This window comes from Orcinus orca, chromosome 1 (genome assembly GCF_937001465.1).
Source record: "Orcinus orca chromosome 1, mOrcOrc1.1, whole genome shotgun sequence".
Lineage (NCBI taxonomy): Eukaryota > Metazoa > Chordata > Mammalia > Artiodactyla > Delphinidae > Orcinus > Orcinus orca.
This window is the reverse complement of record NC_064559.1, coordinates 118,358,021-118,377,717: the sequence shown is the minus strand read 5'-3', so window position 1 is coordinate 118,377,717 and position 19,697 is coordinate 118,358,021. Positions and strand designations below refer to the sequence as shown.

Sequence of the window (19,697 nt, the reverse complement as noted above, 5' to 3'; positions counted from 1 at the left end):
GCAGTTGAATATATCAGTCTGGATGAAGGCTCACTAGCTAACTGGAAGTTGGTCCAGGCTGGAAATAACTATTTTGGAAAGGTCAGCATATTGATGATTTATGTAGTCATGAGGTTGGGTAAAAAACCCTGGTTCTTAGTGAGCCTAAAGAGCCAAGAGGTCCAAGGGCTAAGCCCTGAGTCATTTGAGAAGATACAACAGAAAGCAGAAGAGAGGAAGAAGCAATGGTAGGTGGGGAAGGAGGTAAACCAAGAGAGAGTGGTGGCCCAAAAGCCTCCTGGTTCAGGAAGGGTTGCCAGGATGCCCTGAGGGCCCTATTGAAGTTTATGGTCATGAATTTAAAGTGAGACTTGTTTCAAAATAGTTGGAAAAAAACTCCAGCCACATTTAGCTGCTGGGGTATAGGCATGGAGAAGTGGAGAGTTGGATTTAACAAGGATCAGATTTTCCCAGGAGACTGTAATTGGGGGCGGGGGGGTTGGGGGTGAAGGAGATGAGAGCATATAAAAGGAAGTGATTGTAAGAATGGACCATGAACTCTATATTTTGTAAAAAGGGAAAGGAGGAAATGGTAGGTCAGTGAATTAGAGGATCAAAGAATTATTGAACTATTAATATCGTCCCTTCAGGATCTTAATAAGTTAGTGCAGCTCTAACTCTATCATTAATGATCATTCATGAATTCTGGGCCTATGTGGAAAGAACAGTTCCTAAAGAGTGGGAAATTAACAGAAAACTGAAAAATAATACAGCAGTCTAATAATTACATCTGAAATGTCTTGCATTTATATAGTGCTCTCATGTGTTTCAAATCACTTTCAAAGATCTTTTTATCATTTTATATTCTCAAATACATCATGGCCAGAGAAGACAGCTTTATCAAAGTCTCAGAAGAGTCTTAGAAGTTTTAAAGAAATAAAGTTACTATTAGCTCATTTCTTAGGTTATAAGACATTTAAAGTAACCACTTATCTTCTGGAAGAAGTTTGTGATATTGAGTGTTAAGCTGTGTATGGTTTTGTATATAATTATTTATAGAATTTACATTATTTAACTCTCCTATCAAAATTAATAAATTGATTTTCAAACAAAACCCAGAAACAAATAGTGAATGTCACAGAAATGCATACTATTCATTAAATTCAAAGAATAGGTAACAGTGTCTACAGAGATTCATGGATTGGGTCTTGATTGAACTTGGATGTCTACAGACACGTTTTTTGGTGAATAAAGCTTTGTCAGATGAAGCTCAGCATTGGGTGGATCTTATCCACAAAGGAACCATTCAATACTTCCAATAGTATTGGCTACTGGGTAGATCTTATCCACAAAGGAACCATGTTATGAAACTTCTCCAGCCCTGTTCTCTCCCATTTCCCAATGTCATGTCTTTGCACACTCTATTCCTTTCACTGGAAATGCTCATTTCCTCCTTTTTTTTTTTTTTTTTTTTTGTTAAATAAACCTTACTGGCCCTCATGGAAGATTTAGTTTTAACTTAGTTTTTCCTAATTCTCCTCAAGTGAAATGAATTTCTCCTTATATCACTTTGTGTCTCTGTTTTTGGTTTTGGTTTTGTTTTTAAGCATGTCCTCTTTTTTTTCTAGTTATCTGAGCACGTTTGTCTTACCCACTAAACAAACTTCTTGACAACGAGGACTTACTTCTGTATGGTTCTGAAAAGTTCCTAGGATGAATTTATGCACATAAAAGATTCTTTTGAAAAAATCTGGATTAATTATATTAGGTACACCAAGAATCAACCTAGGATGAGGTTATGTGAACAACAGTAACCACTTAGGAGCCTCTTCTAGAGAGGGAGAGCCTGAGGACAGGGTGTGTGCGCCCACGCCTCCAGAATTCCAGGCAGCTCTGAAGAAGTCCTTGGGAAACAATTAGATTTGGGACATGGGTCTCCTCCCTGCAACTACTACTCTGAGGTGGCTCCAGGCCAGAAAGATTCTCCCTGTTCCAAACCCTCAACTAAGGAAGGTTGGAGAGGCCCTTTAGGTTTCCTAGGTAGTCAGAAATGCCAGCTTAAACAAGGTTGAACTCAGGGAGATAGAATGTATGGGGGTGAAGTGCTTGTTTTCTAAGAGAATTTAATTTGGTAATATGTAATTCTATTATTTTTCTTGTTGCTATTATTAATTTGGCATGCCTTAACTACAAAATGTTTGCAGGATTTTCTTACCCCATCTCCCATATGGCCTCCTTCTTCCAGAACTCTCCTTCTCCCGCTGGTTCCTCCAACTCCCCACTCCCACTCCCACTCCCCAGCCCTAGCACACATGCACACCATGGCAAAGCTGGCCTCCTGTAGAGGAAGGGGCTTGCAGGAACCTCCCATTCTTCTTGCCTTTCTTTTAAGCATCTGGGGTCTCCAAGGTGCTAACCCTATTCCTGGGTGTCTTCCACTCTTCACCATTTCCGGTGTCCTCCTCTGCTTCTATCCAAATTTGATTTCATTCTGTTGGGACCTTGACCTCAGCTCTCTACTGTAGTAACTGGCTCTCATATGAATGAATCCACACTGTTCTGATGAGTGTCAGTATGTTAATTTATTGGGTTAGCCAAAAAGTTCATTTGGGTTTTTCTGTAACATCTTATGGAAAAACCCAAATGAACTTTCTAGCCAACCCAATAGAAAAAAAAAAAAGATATTAATTATCTTTTATTAATTTTATTAATAATTCCTTTTTAATTTTGACAACACTTACTTATTTTTACTCTGGTCATCAAATGCAGTGCTTCCAAAATTTTAATCTATGCCAAAAGAGTAACTCAGTACCTCACATAGTGCCTGACACATAGACCAACTGAATATATTATTTATTGAGTGAATGAATAAATTAGCTCAAATAGTGACTCTGTTTGGCTTCCTGGTGGGATAAAATAAAAGCCAGACATTAATGAGAGGGATATTTTTAGGCAAACAAGGTTTGCAGTTTCATAATTGACCTTTCTTATAAATGTGAGCTAGGCCTACCCCCATATTTTGAGGAGATGAAACAGATTCCCCACCTACTTACTTCTCACACATTTTTTTTCTGTCTGATTTAGTAACTATTGTACCAATAGAGGCTTTGTTTTTACTTCTTTTAAAAAGGTTGAATTAGGGCTTCCCTGGTGGCGCAGTGGTTGAGAGTCCGCCTGCCGATGCAGGGCACACGGGTTCGTGCCCCGGTCCGGGAAGATCCCGCATGCCGCAGAGCGGCTGGGCCCGTGAGCCATGGCCGCTGAGCCTGCGCGTCCGGAGCCTGTGCTCCTCAACGGGAGAGGCCACAGCAGTGAGAGGCCCAAGTACCGCAAAAAAAAGAAAAAAGAAAAAAAAGGTTGAATTAGATTAATGACTTGCTTTGGTTGAGGTGCAAAAGAAAGACAATCTAGTCACTCTCCACCCTTCCCTATGTCTCCTTGTCTAGTTCTTATCACCATCACCCCTAAGCCTCAGAGCCTCCTCCAATATTTTGGGGAGACAAAGGAAAAGCAATCTGAGGGTACAGTAGCTGCCTGACTCTTCTTTTGTAGCAGACTTAGCTTGAAACTTGCAAGAAAAGGAAATCTTAAGAGCACTTTTTTCATACCAATAATCTCCCCGTTTTTTGTATTCTCTCTCTCACATAAGCAAACATGCAGATTTGGCCTGATGAAAGGCTTACAGAAGTCATCTTCTCCTCTTACCATTTGGAAAAAAACAAAAAGAGTTGTCTAATTGTCTAGATCCCTATTAAATTTGCCATGATTTCTTCTGTGAAACTCTGACTGAGTTACTGTCTTGATACAAATGATAGTAAGACTCTAAATGAAGGAGCCATGGGTTATGGCAGACTCAGGCCTTAGATGCCTACATTCATCCTTCCTTCTTTTTTAAGATTGCAAATATGAAGAGAAAATGAGGGGAGTGATGCAAAGACAGTGAAGTTTTCAATGTGCAAAAATTAGACTTTTGCATCAATGGAAACAGAGTCTTCCCAAATTTTAAAAGGTGTACACCTGCAAATGCTTCTGTTCATATTGTCTGCCAAGAATTAACACTCTCCGATCATGTTCTGAATGTCCAATCTTTCTCTCCTGCCTGAAACAGATGCTACTTCCATGCCAGTCACAACCACCTGCGGTCACCATGTGTCATGTGGAATCACATACATGTAATGCCATTCCGCCATCTTTTCTCCACTTCTCATTTTATCCAAGCATGTAGTGTGCTGTTATTCTGCGACTGTATACACTCTGTATACATTTCTGTTCTTCCTTGCAAGATTGTGAATGCTTCGGCCACTCCAATCGATGCAGTTATATCGATCTGCTAAATACAGTCATTTGCGTGAGCTGTAAACACAACACTAGAGGGCAGCACTGTGAGTTATGCAGGCTGGGCTACTTCAGAAATGCTTCTGCACAGCTGGACGATGAGAATGTGTGCATAGGTCAGTTCCATTATAATTTCAGCTATTGTTCTGTGCCTTTCACGAGATGGGGAGCTATTTAAGGTGGAGAGGCTGGTGATTTGCACCACAGCTGAGCCAGAATGAACTTTCTCAATGGAGAAAACGTCCTTGTGGTAGACTTAAAGAATTCACTTGTGCAGATTGAAATCATAGTTGGGGGATATATTTTGAATCCTTGTCTAATTGTTGCTTTAAAGATGATGAGCTGAAAAGTCATATTTAAGAGATGAAGTAATTCTCTTTTTGTTTTTCTTTTTTTTTTTTTTTTTTGCATGAAATCTTAACACCTGGTCATTTCAACCTGATCTTAAAGTCTTAAGTTGTACACTCAACTTTCAAAATGTAAACTCATTATAAGGTTTTTAATTATAGATACGAGATTAGGACACAAACTTTTGTAAATAACTGGTAATTAACTAATATTGATTTAAAATATTCCCATTTGGAATTGAAAGCCACTAGCAATTGGTAATGTAGAAGTTTGCCTGGCTTTTCCATCCATAGTAATGAAATTCCACTTACTGAATTTTCCTATAGCCCTCAAAAGGAGAAGCAATTTTTCAAAACTATTCAAGGCAATTAATTCTCTTAGTTTCCAAAGTACATGAGCCCTGGGAAACTGGGGCCACAGGATTGCGTTGAGCATTCTTTCCACCCCCTGTGATGACTGATCGTGTCAACTGGAGAGAACCAGGTGCCCTTCACATCCAAAAAAGCTTCTCCTACCTTTTGCATAGCAGAACCTATCTTTAAGAAAGGGAGCTGATGAAACATAAGAAATAAGAAATGGAATTTCACTTCGTAATGTACTTTGAAGAAGTGCATATATTCAAAATGGTGAAGGGTACATATGTATCTGTTACCACACCAATAGGTAATATATAGGCAACCAATGTTAAAGGTAGATTTTTTTCACATAAAGACTAGATAGAATACACAAGCTGAAAAATGAAAGGTGATCTTTTCATCAAAAAAGAAATCAAATCAATCTGTAATTCTGGGATCATTGTTTTCTGATTGGATTGTCAAGGTTATATAGTTATTTGCCAAGTGTCATTTAAAATAGCTGGACAAGTTTTTTCAGTTAAAATGGGCCAAGTTTTTATAATACTGTTTATGTCTATAGTATGTTCTATTTTTCAAAGTGCTTCCTTATTATTTGTGAATTAGTGGAGAAATCCCTGGACTTAGAGGCTGGAGAGCTGGGTTCAAGTCCCAGTTTGCTATTTAATAGCTGTGTGCCTTAGGTAAGTCGTTGAAAACTCCTGCTCAAATTGGTGTCATATGGGATGCACAGGAAACACTTGGTAAACTGTGAACTGACTTGCAAGTATGTTTTTTGTTTGTTTGTTTGTTTTGTTTTTACTTAATCCTCATTAACAAAACCATGGTGGTAAGTACTCCACTGATAATTTCCCCTATTTTCTAGTTGAGAAAAAGTAAGGCAAATTGACCCAAATCATACAGCTTTAGTAAAGAGTTAGTTTCCTGACTTCAAAGCTTTTGAACGCTTTCTCCCAACTACCCTGACACAATTAGCAAAGATAAGCTTGTCAGACTTTTACTTATGGTATGTTTTTAGGATGACAGCAGCAATTCCACTATGAGCTTGTGAACAGAAGTTCAATTGCCTTTATAACATTTGGGTTACAAAGATTTGAGAATATTAATAAAAACCAAAAGGCACATAGCTGTCTGAATTTTGAATGCAGTTACATTTTGCTGAATGTCATTTGTAAAAATATATAAATGTCGTACTATAAATATGTTAACAAGTGAAAAGGTAAAATAAATAGGAACACAGGAATAAAAGCTAATCAGTTTTTCAAAATACAAAACATTACAATAAGATGTAAATGTTTTGCAATATCAATTTCATATTATTTTCAATAAATCAAAGAAAAAGACCTTAAAAGAAAAGATTTTATTCCATAAAATTTCTCATAGCAGGTAACTTAACAGTATCCCAATATATTTTACTCAGAGTATTCTATTCTAATGAATTCCTCCCCTTTTCCTGTTCTAAAGTAATCTATGAACTACAAAATCCACAATTCCTGTCTAATTCTAAGAGTCATAGTTCTGTTATAAATCCATATTTGATTATCCACAGACAAGAAGTTACCATTCAGCTTTTGTCTTTTAAATCATGTAAAATACAGATGAATGGAAAGTTTAATATACATTCTTGTATTTATTTCTACTTAAAAAAATCAAACACAGTTCTTTTCTCCCTTTCTAGAAACTTTGTTAACTAAAGTTATAAATCTTGGAGAGGATTTTATATTATTGAGGTAAACATATCCCTATTCAGTATTTTGTGCTCTTCAAACCAAGTGGATATAGGTAAACACAAAGATGAGTATTTTTAGATAGCATTAAAATTAGCTACAGTATACCTCCACATACCAAAATTCCTTAAATTGTTGCTCTTTTCCTAAGGGGTAAAATTGTTTTTAAAGGATGAACTGAAAAATTTGGCTAGCTGGTATATGCTACATACGGTCTATCTTTTGTCTTTAGTCTCTATAAGCGTACGAAAGTTTCCTAAAAGAGTTATAGCTTCCACTTTTCCCACTGGAGGGGCCAAGGGCAGAGCTGTCAGGCTGCCTGGGCATGAGACTGAGGCTGGGGTTTGCTCTCTGAAGGCCATTGGAAGCCTGTGGCTCCATTACCAAGGTTTTCCCTATGGGGCAGCACCAACCTATTCTCTATTTTTTACACTTAAGTTCCCCAAAGGGCTTGCAGCAGGACTGAGAATTAAATTTGAGAGGATACACCTCAAGTAATTGAGTTAATTTTAATGCCATTTTGTATAGAAAGCACTAATGAAAATGAATGGATATTTACCCAATTCACTTTCACAGAATTAGGCACTAATCCCTGAAAATTTGAACTTCATCTAAGCCGTCTCTAAACTTAAGGGGAAAAAAGGCACTTTGCCATTTCTTTAACAATTGGCAATGAAATCCACCACCCTGGCTATGAGGGAACAGCACATATCTTTGACCAAATGTTGACTGTGTTGAAATAGATGCCTTAAACTATTTGCATCATTTTATATTATGGCAAATATAAAATGCACGCTATTCCATGTTGTCACAGTGATCGCTGCTTTGTGATTCCTGGTAAATTTACCCATTTTCATACAAATTCCAAGCCAGCCATGTTTCCAAAGATGCATGTAATTAGCCTGTATGATGCAGCAATTTCATGAAGATGACATCCTTGCATGTTTCCATTTCATATAAACTCAAACATTAATCAGGAAGCTAGAGAATATGTGGCTTGTGACCTTGGGTAATCACTGCTAATAATCCCTGATAACAAGCTTGACATCTGAATGAAATGCAGGGCTCAGCAGTTGCTACTAAACATATCTCCAATTATGATGTATTATTGTTTTCATTCCCCTGGAAACCCAAGATCAGAGGTACCTTCTGTAAAACAAAGCAAACATAAGACACTTCTAATACTTATAAATCAATTGTAGTATAACTTTTTAATCAGACTTCCAAAAGTATTTCATGTTGTTTTTTAGTCTAACAGTCCTGTATATTCTTCCTAGTTTCATGGAATAAAATATAATTCTCCAAGGCCATCCTCATCACCCCAACATCTACCATTGACTGTCGTTCCAGAAATGATATTTTTTAAACTAAATTATTTGTATGTAATGTGGAGTGTAGACCCCACCTCTCCTTGTCACTTATTTTCCTGACTAACATTACACTTACCACCTTTTGTATGACAACCACTGAGATGTACCATGGTTTAGATGTTCCACATTTCTAAAAATTTTGTTTACTTTTTTTTTACATCTAAAACCCTTTATTAATCAGTTGTTATGGGCTAATTGACTAGCACAGTATGTGAATTCATATTGGCCGGATGTAACTCTACTCCCTGGCTTATGAAATGTTGGTGATTCATTGTCAACTTATACACTTTATACACTTTAAATAGTAAGAAACATATTATAGTAGTTTTGCTATAGGTATATACTTATAGTGTGTGTGTGTGTGTGTGTATTTTTAAAGCCACAACAAAATTGCTATTTAAAAATGTTTTAAACAACTGCTGTATATACACACATTAAAATAGAAAATGCCAATTTAAAATAAAACTCCAATTATTAAGTGCGAATCAGTCCAGACAAGGAGAGAGCATTTTAGACTTTATTTGGTTTTATTTTTACCTATGTATGTTACTCTTAGTCATACAAACGTTTGTGTCTTAAGGATGCTGAACTTCAAAATTGACTTACTCAACATGAAATAAATAATGATTCTAAGGTACTCCACATTCTTTGAAGAAATTATATGATTAGTCTCTATGACAAAAACAGAACCAAACCTCTGGATCTCTCTATTTAACAGTAAACCCTGAATCTCCGTTGCCAATCTAAGATGCTAAACTTAAAGTTATTAAACTAAAATTCTCAGGGTTTCTCACCGTTGGTTGCTTGGTTAGTTGCTTGGTGTGATTTTATTTGGTTTTTTGACATGAAAACCTCTTAATGGGACCATTTTAAAATAAAGGAAATCAAGAGACAGAGGGGCATAATAACTTGCCCAGTATTATACAGTGGGATTACAAAAAAAGTAACTTTGGCCTGCAAATTCCAAAAGCTGGAAACTAGCTGCTGTTACCTTTCAAGCTAATGGAAGCCTAAGGAATTCTTATTTCTGATTCAGCCTTTAAGAAAAACAGAGCTTCAGAAGTAAAAATATTCTGCATAATAATGTGTGAGGAATCAAGAAATTATTGTTTACTTTTTATTACACAAAGTTATATTGTTCTGTCCATAGACATTATAATGATGCCTATGTTGAAATTTATCTAGGATTACAAAATTCATTTTTCTTTCATGATTGTTAATCTAGGTTGCATAAAAGCTATACTAACTTAACATGTGTAACAGATACAATATCTAAAGGCTCATCACAACGTTGTATAAATATATATATAAAGCACCATCCCAAATCATATAGTAAAACTGACTTTGAATGAACAAAGTGCGTTCATATTCCACTTTAACAATGTTCAGCAGTTCTCAAATTTTGAGTGTAACCGATAAGCTCATTTGAATAATTTAAAACAGATTTTACACTGATGGCATATTGATTTATCCTTGATATATAAAGGATATATAAAGGATTCTCATTGCATTCATTAAACCATCTAAAAATGCCCTAACAAATGGAACCTCCATTACGATCTGTTACCAGTGAAGAGCATGATGTCTTATTTCCTTGGAGGTTTTCAGTTGACTTCCTCCCATAACATAAAAATGATATCATGGAAAGCTGAGTAAATAAATAAATGGACCTGAAATAGCCATATTTGCCAAAGCATTTCATTAATGGACATCTTTCTTTAAGTGATGCATTTAAGTAAGCAACACTCCTGTGTTGATAACTTATAAGCCATGCGGACTTGTCTCCAGCCTGTGTGTTGTCTTGTTTCTACAGAGTGTTATTGTAACCCTTTGGGCTCAGTCCATGATCGTTGTAATGGCTCAGGATTTTGTGAGTGTAAGACTGGAACAACAGGGCCTAAGTGTGATGAGTGTCTGCCGGGAAATTCCTGGCACTACGGCTGTCAACGTAAGTAACTCTGGGAGCTGTCCTCTGCCTGCTGCAGCATGGCTGATTCTGCTTGTCTAGGCCGGTGCGTGCAGCTTCTCAGAGCAGAAAAAGGCCCAAACCGCTGACAAGCTTTAAAAACTACATAATGCCTCAGCCTATGTATAGGAGAGAGAGCAATCCATCAGCTATCCAGCTGGCTCCTTTGAAGCCCATCTTTGTCCCCTCTGATGGCTGGAGAAACTTACACTGAAATACTGTATGCAGATCCATGTACCTGGCCAGACCATAAATTAAGTGGCACAATAGGGACCCAGCTTAGAAATCCTTACCGCAAAATAAAGGGTGATGTGTATGTGGTTAATATATTTCTTGAACTACCCTGGAGCTCCAGAGTTCATAAATTAAATGATATCTGCATAACTTATTACCACCCTTGTATCATACCCATCACTGAATCTGAACCAAAAACCGAAAGGTAATAAATCTAAGGGATATTTAAATGCCAGGATAAAATAAATGATGAAAATCAATATTGATTTTAAGCCTCTGAGGTTAGGCACCATGCAGTGAGCCTTAGACAGATGCCATTTGGTTCAACCTCATTTCTCTGAGGATTATCAGGCGTTCTTAAAAGCTTGTCAAGGCAGGTGGCATGTTGGTGTATTCAGGGAAGAGAAATTTTAAAATCTGAGCAGAAGCTTCCTTCTGTCATTCATAACCATTTTTGCATTTTAATTCTGCATTAACTTTCCTCTATCTGTACACAGTCAGCTTACTAATATTAAAGAGCCACCAGGCAAAGCCTCTGGAGAGCGCAGTCCAATACAAAACCATGCAAGCCACACATGTAACTTTAAATGTATTGTTATCCACATTAAAAAAGTAAAAATAAATAGAAGTGGATTTTAATAACTTCTTTTATCCAAAAAAAACCTGAAATATTATCATTTCAACATAGAATTAATGTTAAAGTTGTTAAGGATATATTTTACATTTAATGCTTACAGAACTCTCAATTAGAACTAGCCCTATTGCAAGGCTTAATAGACACATATGTCTACCATATTGGACAGCACAGCTCTAGAGGTTTTTTGCTTACTTTTCACTTGAAAAATTGTCAGTATGCAGGAACTATCTAAAGCAGGTTTCTACCAGGGATGTACAGAATATTTTATCTGCTACTTATGGAATGTATCGTTATCTGAAGGCTACATTTCTACATATTATAAAGCCAAAGTGAAATTTACTGCCATACTAATGCCATGGGCAGGAGTGAACTATGGTGATAATTGAGAGATTTGGCATTGAGCAGGCCAAGGTTAGGATAGGATCTAGAAGCTAGAGGATGAGCATCTCCAGCCATGCTGGAGAGTCATTAAAAGCGTCAAATAGTGAGAAGTCAGGCAGCACTTCTGCACATAAGCTCTGGATAAGGCCATGGTTTTAACGTTGTACACACTGTACGTTCCCAGAAAGCACCTGAAGGGTCTGAATGAGTTTGGGATCCCAGATACAATGTGAGGAGCCAGGACTCAGAGGATAAGTCATCAGTCCTGGAACATCTAGATGTAGAGGCCCAAAGAAGGCTGACAGTCAGGAGAGAAAGAGAGACAAAGGAAGGGCCGAAATCAGCAACAAGATTCAAAGCATAAGGAATGAGGAGACTTTATAATGAAGGCACACCTTCTCAAAGGGAAAGTCTCATGTAAACTACCTGATGCAACAGGACCTAATGAATGGGTTCCTGAAGTGTAATCAGGGAAAGACATTGGAGAGGAAAATTAATCAAGCCTTAGAGGAAATGTATGCCAAAAAAAGGGCCTAACTTGATTTTTCTGTGATAATTTCCTGGAGTATTATAAAAAATGTAATGTCCTCTAATTTTTCCTTCTGGCATTGGAAGACTGGATTTAAGCAGGGCCCTACCACACAAAGGCTGTATGGTGTACAAAACCCTCCATGCCTCAGCTCCAGCACCTTACATCCTTGGTATGTAGATCAGTGAGATTATAGGAGTAAATGCTTTATCCTCTTGAGTATTTCTTTATTTTTTTAATTTTTGAATTTTATTTTATTTATTTATTTTATACAACAGGTTCTTACTACTCATCAATTTTATCCACATCAGTGTATACATGTCACTCCCAATCGCCCAATTCATCACACCACCACCACCACGCCCCCGCCGCTTTCCCCGCTTGGTGTCCATACGTTTCTTCTCTACATCTGTGTCTCAGTTTCTGCCCTGCAAACCGGTTCATCTGTACCATTTTTCTAGGTTCCACATAGATGCGTTAATATACAATATTTATTTTTCTCTTTCTGACTTACTTCACTCTGTATGACAGTCTCTAGATCCATCCACGTCTCAACAAATGACCCAATTTCGTTCCTTTTTATGGCTGAGTAATATTCCATTGTATATATGTACAACAACTTCTTTATCCATTTGTCTTTCAATGGGCATTTAGGTTGCTTCATGACCTGGCTATTGTAAATAGTGCTGCAGTGAACACTGGGGTGCATGTGTCTTTTTGAATTATGGTTTTTTCTGTGTATACACGCAATAGTAGGATTGCTGGGTCAAATGGTAATTCTATTTTTAGTTTTTTAAGGAAACTCCATACTGTTCTCCACAGTGGCTGTATCAATTCACATTCCCACCAACAGTGAAAGAGGGTTCCCTTTTCTCCACACCCTCTCCAGCATTTGTTGTTTGTACATTTTCTAATGATGCCCATTCTAACTGGTGTGAGGTGATACCTCATTGTAGTTTTCATTTGCATTTCTCTAATAATTAGTGATGTTGAGCAGCTTTTCATGTGCTTCTTGGCCATCTGTATGTCTCCTTTGGTGAAATGTCTGTTTAGATCTTCTGCCCATTTTTGGATTGGGTTATTTGTTTTTTTGCTATTGAGCTGCATAAACTGCTTGTATATTTTGGAAATTAATCCTTTGTCAGTTGCTTCACTTGCAAATCTTTTCTCCCATTCTGAGGGTTGTCTTTTCATCTTGTTTATGGTTTCCTTTGCTGTGCAAAAGCTTTGAAGTTTCATTAGGTCCCATTTCTTTATTTTTGTTTTTATTTCCATTACTCTAGGAGGTGGATCAAAAAAGCTCTTGCTGTAATTTATGTCAAAGAGTGTTCTTCCTATGTTTTCCACTAAGAGTTTTATAGTGTCCAGTCTTACATTTAGGTCTCGAATCCATTTTGAGTTTATTTTTGTGTATGGTGTTAGGGAGTGTCCTAATTTCATTCTTTTACACGTAGCTGTCCAGTTTTCCCAGCACCACTTATTGAAGAGACTGTCTTTTCTCCATTGTATATCCTTGCCTCCTTTGTCATAGATTAGTTGACCATAGGTTCATGGCTTTATCTCTGGGCTTTCTATCCTGTTCCATTGATCTATCTTTCTGTTTTTGTGCCAGTACCATATTGTCTTGATTACTGTAGCTTTGTAGTATAGTCTGAAGTCAAGGAGTCTGATTCCTCCAGCTCCGTTTTTTTCCCTCAAGACTGCTTTGGCTATTTGGGATCTTTTGTGTCTCCATACAAATTTTAAGATTTTTTGTTCTAGTTCTATAAAAAATGCCATTGGTAATTTGATATGGATTGCATTGAATCTGTAGATTGCTTTGGGTAGTATGGTCATTTTCACAATGTTGATTCTTCCAATCCAAGAACATGGTATATCTCTCCATCTGTTGGTATCATCTTTAATTTCTTTCATCAGTGTCTTATAGTTTTCTGTATACAGGTCTTTTGTCTCCCTAGGTAGGTTTATTCCTAGGTATTTTATTCTTTTTGTTGCAGTGGTAAATGGGAGTGTTTCCTTAATTTCTCTTTCAGATTTTTCATCATTAATATATAAGAATGCAAGAGATTTCTGTGCATTAATTTTGTATCCTGCAACTTTGCCAAATTCATTGATTAGCTCTAGTAGTTTTCTGGTGGCATCCTTAGGATTCTTTATGTATACTACCATGTCATCTGCAAACAGTGACAGTTTTACTTCCTCTTTTCCAATTTGTATTCCTTTTATTTCTTTTTCTTCTCTGATTGCCGTGGCTAGGACTTCCAAAACTATCTTGAATAATAGTGACAAGAGTGGATATCCTTGTCTAGTTCCTGATCTTAGAGGAAATGCTTTCAGTTTTTTACCATTGAGAATGATGTTGGCTGGGGTTTGTTGTATATGGCCTTTATTATGTTGAGGTAGGTTCCCTCTATGTCCATTTTCTGGAGAGTTTTTATCATAAATCGGTGTTGAATTCTGTCAAAAGCTTTTTCTGCATCTATTGAGATGATCATATGGTTTTTATTATTCAGTTTGTTAATATGGTGTATCACATTGCTTGATTTGCATATATTGAAGAATCCTTGCATCCCTAGGATAAATCCCATTTGATCATGGTGTATGATCCTTTTAATGTGTTGTTGGATTCTGTTTGCTAGTATTTTGTTGAGGAGTTTTGCATCTATATTCATCAGTGATATCGGTCTATAATTTTCTTTTTTTGTAGTATCGTTGTCTGGTTTTGGTATCACGGTGATGGTGGCCTCATAGAATAAGTTTGGGAGTGTTCCTTCCTCCACAATTTTTTGGAAGAGTTTGAGAAGTATGGATGTTAGCTCGTCTCTAAATGTTTATAGAATTCACCTGTGAGGCCATCTGGTCCTGGGCTTTTGTTTGTTGGAAGATTTTTAATCACAGTTTCAATTTCATTATTTGTCATTGGTCTGTTCATATTTTCTATTTCTTCCTGGTTCAGTCTTGAAAGGCTATACCTTTCTAAGAATTTGTCCATTTCTTCCAGGGTGTCCATTTTATTGGCATAGAGTTGCTTGTACTGGTCTCTTAGGATGCTTTGTATTTCTGCAGTGTCTGTTGTAACTTCTCCTTTTTCATTTTTAATTTTATTGATTTGATTCCTCTCCCTCTTTTTCTTGATGACTCTGGCTACTGGTTCATCAATTTTGTTTATCTTCTCAAAGAACCAGCTTTTAGTTTTATTTATCTTTGCTTTTGTTTTCTTTGTTTCTATTTCATTTATTTCTGCTCTGATCTTTATGATTTCTTTCCTTCTGCTAACTTTGGGTTTTGTCTATTCTTCTTTCTCTAGTTCCTTTAGGTGTAAGGTTAGAATGTTTATTTGAGATTTTTTTTTGTTTCTTGAGGTAGGCTTGTATAGCTATAAACTTCCCTCTTAGAACTAATTTTGCTGCATCCCATAGGTTTTGGATCATCATGTTTTCATTGTCATTTGTCTCCAGGTATTTTTTGATTTCCTGTTTGATTTCTTCAGTGATCTCTTGGTTATTTAGTAACATATTGTTTAATCTCCATGTGTTTGTGTTTTTTACATTATTTTCCCTGCAATTGATTTCTAATCTCATAGCGTTGTGGTCAGAAAAGATGCTTGATATGATTTCAATTTTCTTAAATTTACTGAGGCTTGATTTGTGACCCAAGATGTGATCTATCCTGGAGAATGTTCTGTGCGCACTTGAGAAGAAAGTGTAATCTGCTGTTTTTGGATGGAATGTCCTATAAATATCAATTGAATCTATCTGGTCTATTGTGTCATTTAAAGCTTCTATTTCCTTATTTATTTTCTGTTTGGATGATCTGTCCATTGGTGTAAGTGAAGTGTTAAAGTCCCCCACTATTATTGTGTTACTGTCGATTTCCTGCTTTACAGCTGTTAGCAGTTGCCTTATGTATTGAGGTGCTCCTATGTTGGGTCCATATATATTTATAATTGTTATATTTTCTTCTTGGATTGATCCCTTGATCATTATGTAGCGTCCTTCCTTGTCTCTTGTAACATTCTTTATTTTAAAGTCTATTTTATCTGATATGAGTATTGCTACTCCAGTTTTCTTTTGATTTCCATTTGCATAGGATATCTTTTTCCATCCCCTCACTTTCAGTCTGTATGTGTCCCTAGGTCTGAAGTGGGTCTCTTGTAGACAGCATATATATGGGTCTTGTTTCTGTATCCATTCAGCAAGCCTGTGTCCTTTGGTTGGAGCATTTAATCCAGTCACGTTTAAGGTAATTATTGATATGTATGTTCCTAGTACCATTTTCTTAATTGTTTTGGGTTTGTTTTTGTAGGTTCTTTTCTTCTCTTGTGTTTCCTACTTAGTTAAGTTCCTTTAGCATTTGTTGTAGAGCTGGTTTGGTGGTGCTGAGTTCTCCTAGCTTTTGCTTTTCTGTAAAGCTTTTGATTTCACCATGGAATCTGAATGAGATTCTTGCCAGCTAGAGTAATCTTTGTTGTAGGTTCTTCCCTTTCATCACTTTAAATATATCATGCCACTCCCTTCTGGCTTGTAGAATTTCTGCTGAGAAATCAGCTTTTAACCTTATGGGAGTTCCCTGTTTGTTATTTGTCATTTTTCCCTTGCTGCCTTCAATAATTTTTCTTTGTCTTTAATTTTTGCCAATTTGATTACTATGTGTCTCAGCATGTTTCTCCTTGGCTTTATTCTGCCTGGGGCTCTCTGCGCTTCCTGGACTTGGGTGGCTATTTTCTTTCCCATGTTAGGGAAGTTTTCGACTGTAATTTCTTCAAATATTTTCTTGGGTCCTTTCTCTCTCTCCTCTCCTTCTGAGACCCCTATAATGCAAATGTTGTTGCATTTAATGTTGTCCCAGAGGTCTTTTAGGCTGTCTTCATTTCATTCTTTTTTCTTTATTCTGTCTGCATCAGTGAATTCCACCATTATGTCTGCCAGGTCACTTATCCGTTTTTCTGCCTCAGTTATTCTGCTATTGATTCCTTCTAGTGTATTTTTCATTTCACTTATTTTATTGTTCATTTCTGTTTGTTTGTTCTTTAATTCTTCTAGGTCTTTGTTAAACATTTCTTGCATCTTCTCAATCTTTGCCTCCATTCTTTTCTTTTTCTTTTTTGCGGTACGTTGGCCTCTCACTGCTGTGTCCTCTCCCGTTGCGGAGCACAGGCTCCGGACGCGCAGGCTCAGCATCAATGGCTCACGGGCCCAGCCGCTCTGCGGCATGTGGGATCCTCCTGGACCGGGGCACAAACCCGCGTCCCCTGCATCGTTTGCCTCCATTATTTTTCCGAGGTCCTGGATAATCTTCACTATCAATATTCTGAATTCTTTTTCTGGAAGTTTACCTATCTCCACTTCATTTAGTTGTTTTTCTGGGGTTTATCTTGTTCCTTCATCTGGTACATAGCCCTCTGCCTTTTCATCTTGTCTATATTTCTGTGAATGTGGTTTTTGTTCCAGAGGCTGCAGGATTGTAATTCTTCATGCTTCTGCTGTCTGCCCTCTGGTGGATGAGGCTATCTAAGATGCTTGTGCAAGTTTCCTGATGGGAGGGACTTGTGGTGGGTAGAGCTGGCTGTTGCTCTGGTGGGCAGAGCTCAGTAAAACTTTAATCCGCTTGACTGCTGATGGGTGGGGCTGGGTTCACTCCCTGTTGGCTGTTTGGCCTAAGGCTATCCAGCCCTGGAGCCTACCCGGGCTCTTTGGTGGGGCTAATGGCAGACTCTGGGAGGGCTCACGCCAAGAAGTACTTCCCAGAACTTCTGCTGGCAGTGTCCTTGTCCTCGTGGTGAGGCACAGCCACCCACCGCCTCTGCAGGACACCCTCCAACACTAGCAGGTAGGTCTGGTTCAGTCTCCCCTGGGGTCACTGCTCCTTCCCCTGGGTCCTGATGCACACACTACTTTGTGTGTGCCCTCCAAGAGTGGAGTCTCTGTTTCCCCGAGTCCTGTCAGAGTCCTGCAATCAAATCCCACTAGCCTTCAAAGTCTGATTCTCTAGGAATTCCTCCTCCCATTACCGGACCCCCAGGTTCAGAAGCCTGACGTGGGACTCAGGACCTTCACTCTGAAGGTTTGTGATTCACCCACCCAGCAGTTATGGGATTTGATTTTATTGTGATTGCGCCCCTCCTACTATCTCATTATGGCTTCTCCTTTGGCTTTGGATGTGGGGTATCTTTTTTGGTGAGTTCCAGTGTCTTCCTGTCAATGATTGTTAAGCAGTTAGTTGTGATTCTGGTGTTCTCGCAAGAGGGAGTGAGAGCACGTCCTTCTACTCCGCCATCTTGGTTCCAAAAACTTCTTGAGTATTTCTTGAGTACCTACTATAAATTAGGTATTGAGCTTGCAGTAGAGGCTAAAGGATGAAGAGAGATAGCTGCTTTGGACATGTAGACATGAAGTTCACAATCTGGAGTGCGAGGCTGAGAAGCACCTAACGGTTAGAAGGTGATCAGAGCCAAGCGCTATGTGCCTGATTTTAGTGAAGCCCAGGTGGGGAGTAAGGCTTCCCAGAGAGGTGACATTTGTTTGTGTACTCTAGTATTAGTAGATGTTTTCCAGGATGGAACTTCTTGGGCAAAAAGTTCATGAGATAATGCACTATGTTCCAGAAATATCAAATGGTTTTGATATGATTAGAGGGTAAAGGGTGTGTGTGTTTTGTGTGTTGGGAAGAAGGGAAAATGTTGAAGAAGCAACCAGAGACCAGATCTTGTAGTTTCTTGAATGCCAAGCTACAAAGTTTTATCTCATCAGAGAATAGGTGTGAGGACCGTCATACAGGGGAGATGTGGGATCCACCATACAGTTTCAAACAGAGAAAGGATAAAATTCTGTTTTAGAAAGATTATTCTGACTACTCTGTAAAGGAAGGACTGGAACAGGGTGAGACTGGATTTACTGTATAAATTTCACATATTTCAAATACACCTTTGAGCATACAATTGTTTTATCTCATTCTGAAATCTTCTTTTCTTTCCTCGACCCACCCACACAGGACTGATATTCTTTGTTAAAATATAGAAATCCTTTTGCCAGTTGGTAAATGGCTATTGCATTAAGATCCTTAAGTGCCTTCCCTAGGATCTCTTAGATGCCCCCCAAGATCTAGCAACTAACAGGGTAATACCTGTCAGCGGTGTGCCTTCAGCACCAGTTGGTACTGGATACCAGTACTAGAGCAGGTATTCATACTAAGTAGTTAGTGCTTGTAAGTTGATAAATATTTTTCATATCATTCCTTTGTCTGCATATACATGAATACATTCAAAAATGCCTCTCAAATCAATCTCTCTCTCTCTCCCCTCCCCAGTCACTCCCTACATCACATGTGCACGCGTACGCACATGTGCGTGCGCGCGCACACACACACACACACACACACACACACATATGCTTCTGCTTGCCCTGAGTTGAACCCATCCTTGGGTTGGCCACATTATTAGTGACAGTGATATTAACCTGGCAAGAAGAAATCAAGGCCAAGAAGAAACACAGTGGTCAACTAGGGCTGATAGCAGCATTCGCAGCAATGAGCAGGGATTAAGTGCACATTTAGGTAAGTGGGGCCAGGGAGGAGATGTCGTAGGTATCAGGACAGAGTCTGAGGGATCCAGACACAGGGTTCCAGTCCCCCAGAGGACTGGCAAGAGGAGCAAGGTAGAACTGCAGTCCAAAAGGACTTGGATTTGGGAATAGAAAATAAAGAAAGAGATTCAGTTGCTGACACTGTCGCTTACATCCTATGAATAGAACTACGTGAGTACACACTTAGGCTCTGGAGTCATACAGACCCGGGTTTGAATCCCATCTCCACCCCTTACTACCTGCAGGACTTAGAGGAAA

The 19,697-nt window shown here is 38.1% G+C and overlaps 1 protein-coding gene across 7 annotated transcripts in view; it reads left to right on the top strand.

Annotated features, from left to right (window-relative positions):
- The window catches only part of NTNG1 (netrin G1), a 334,650-nt gene that overhangs the window by 269,538 nt on the left and 45,415 nt on the right, over positions 1-19,697 (top strand). For 2 of the 7 annotated variants that reach the window (XM_033434176.2, XM_049700751.1), the window contains exon 6: positions 9,926-10,060. The exons of 4 other annotated variants lie outside the window; for them this stretch is intronic. In XM_033434176.2, coding sequence (XP_033290067.1) covers positions 9,926-10,060 — 135 coding nt within the window. Of the gene's footprint in view, positions 1-4,262; positions 4,431-9,925; positions 10,061-19,697 lie in introns of all 7 variants that reach the window. One more of the 7 variants, XM_049700767.1, reaches the window with a different exon arrangement.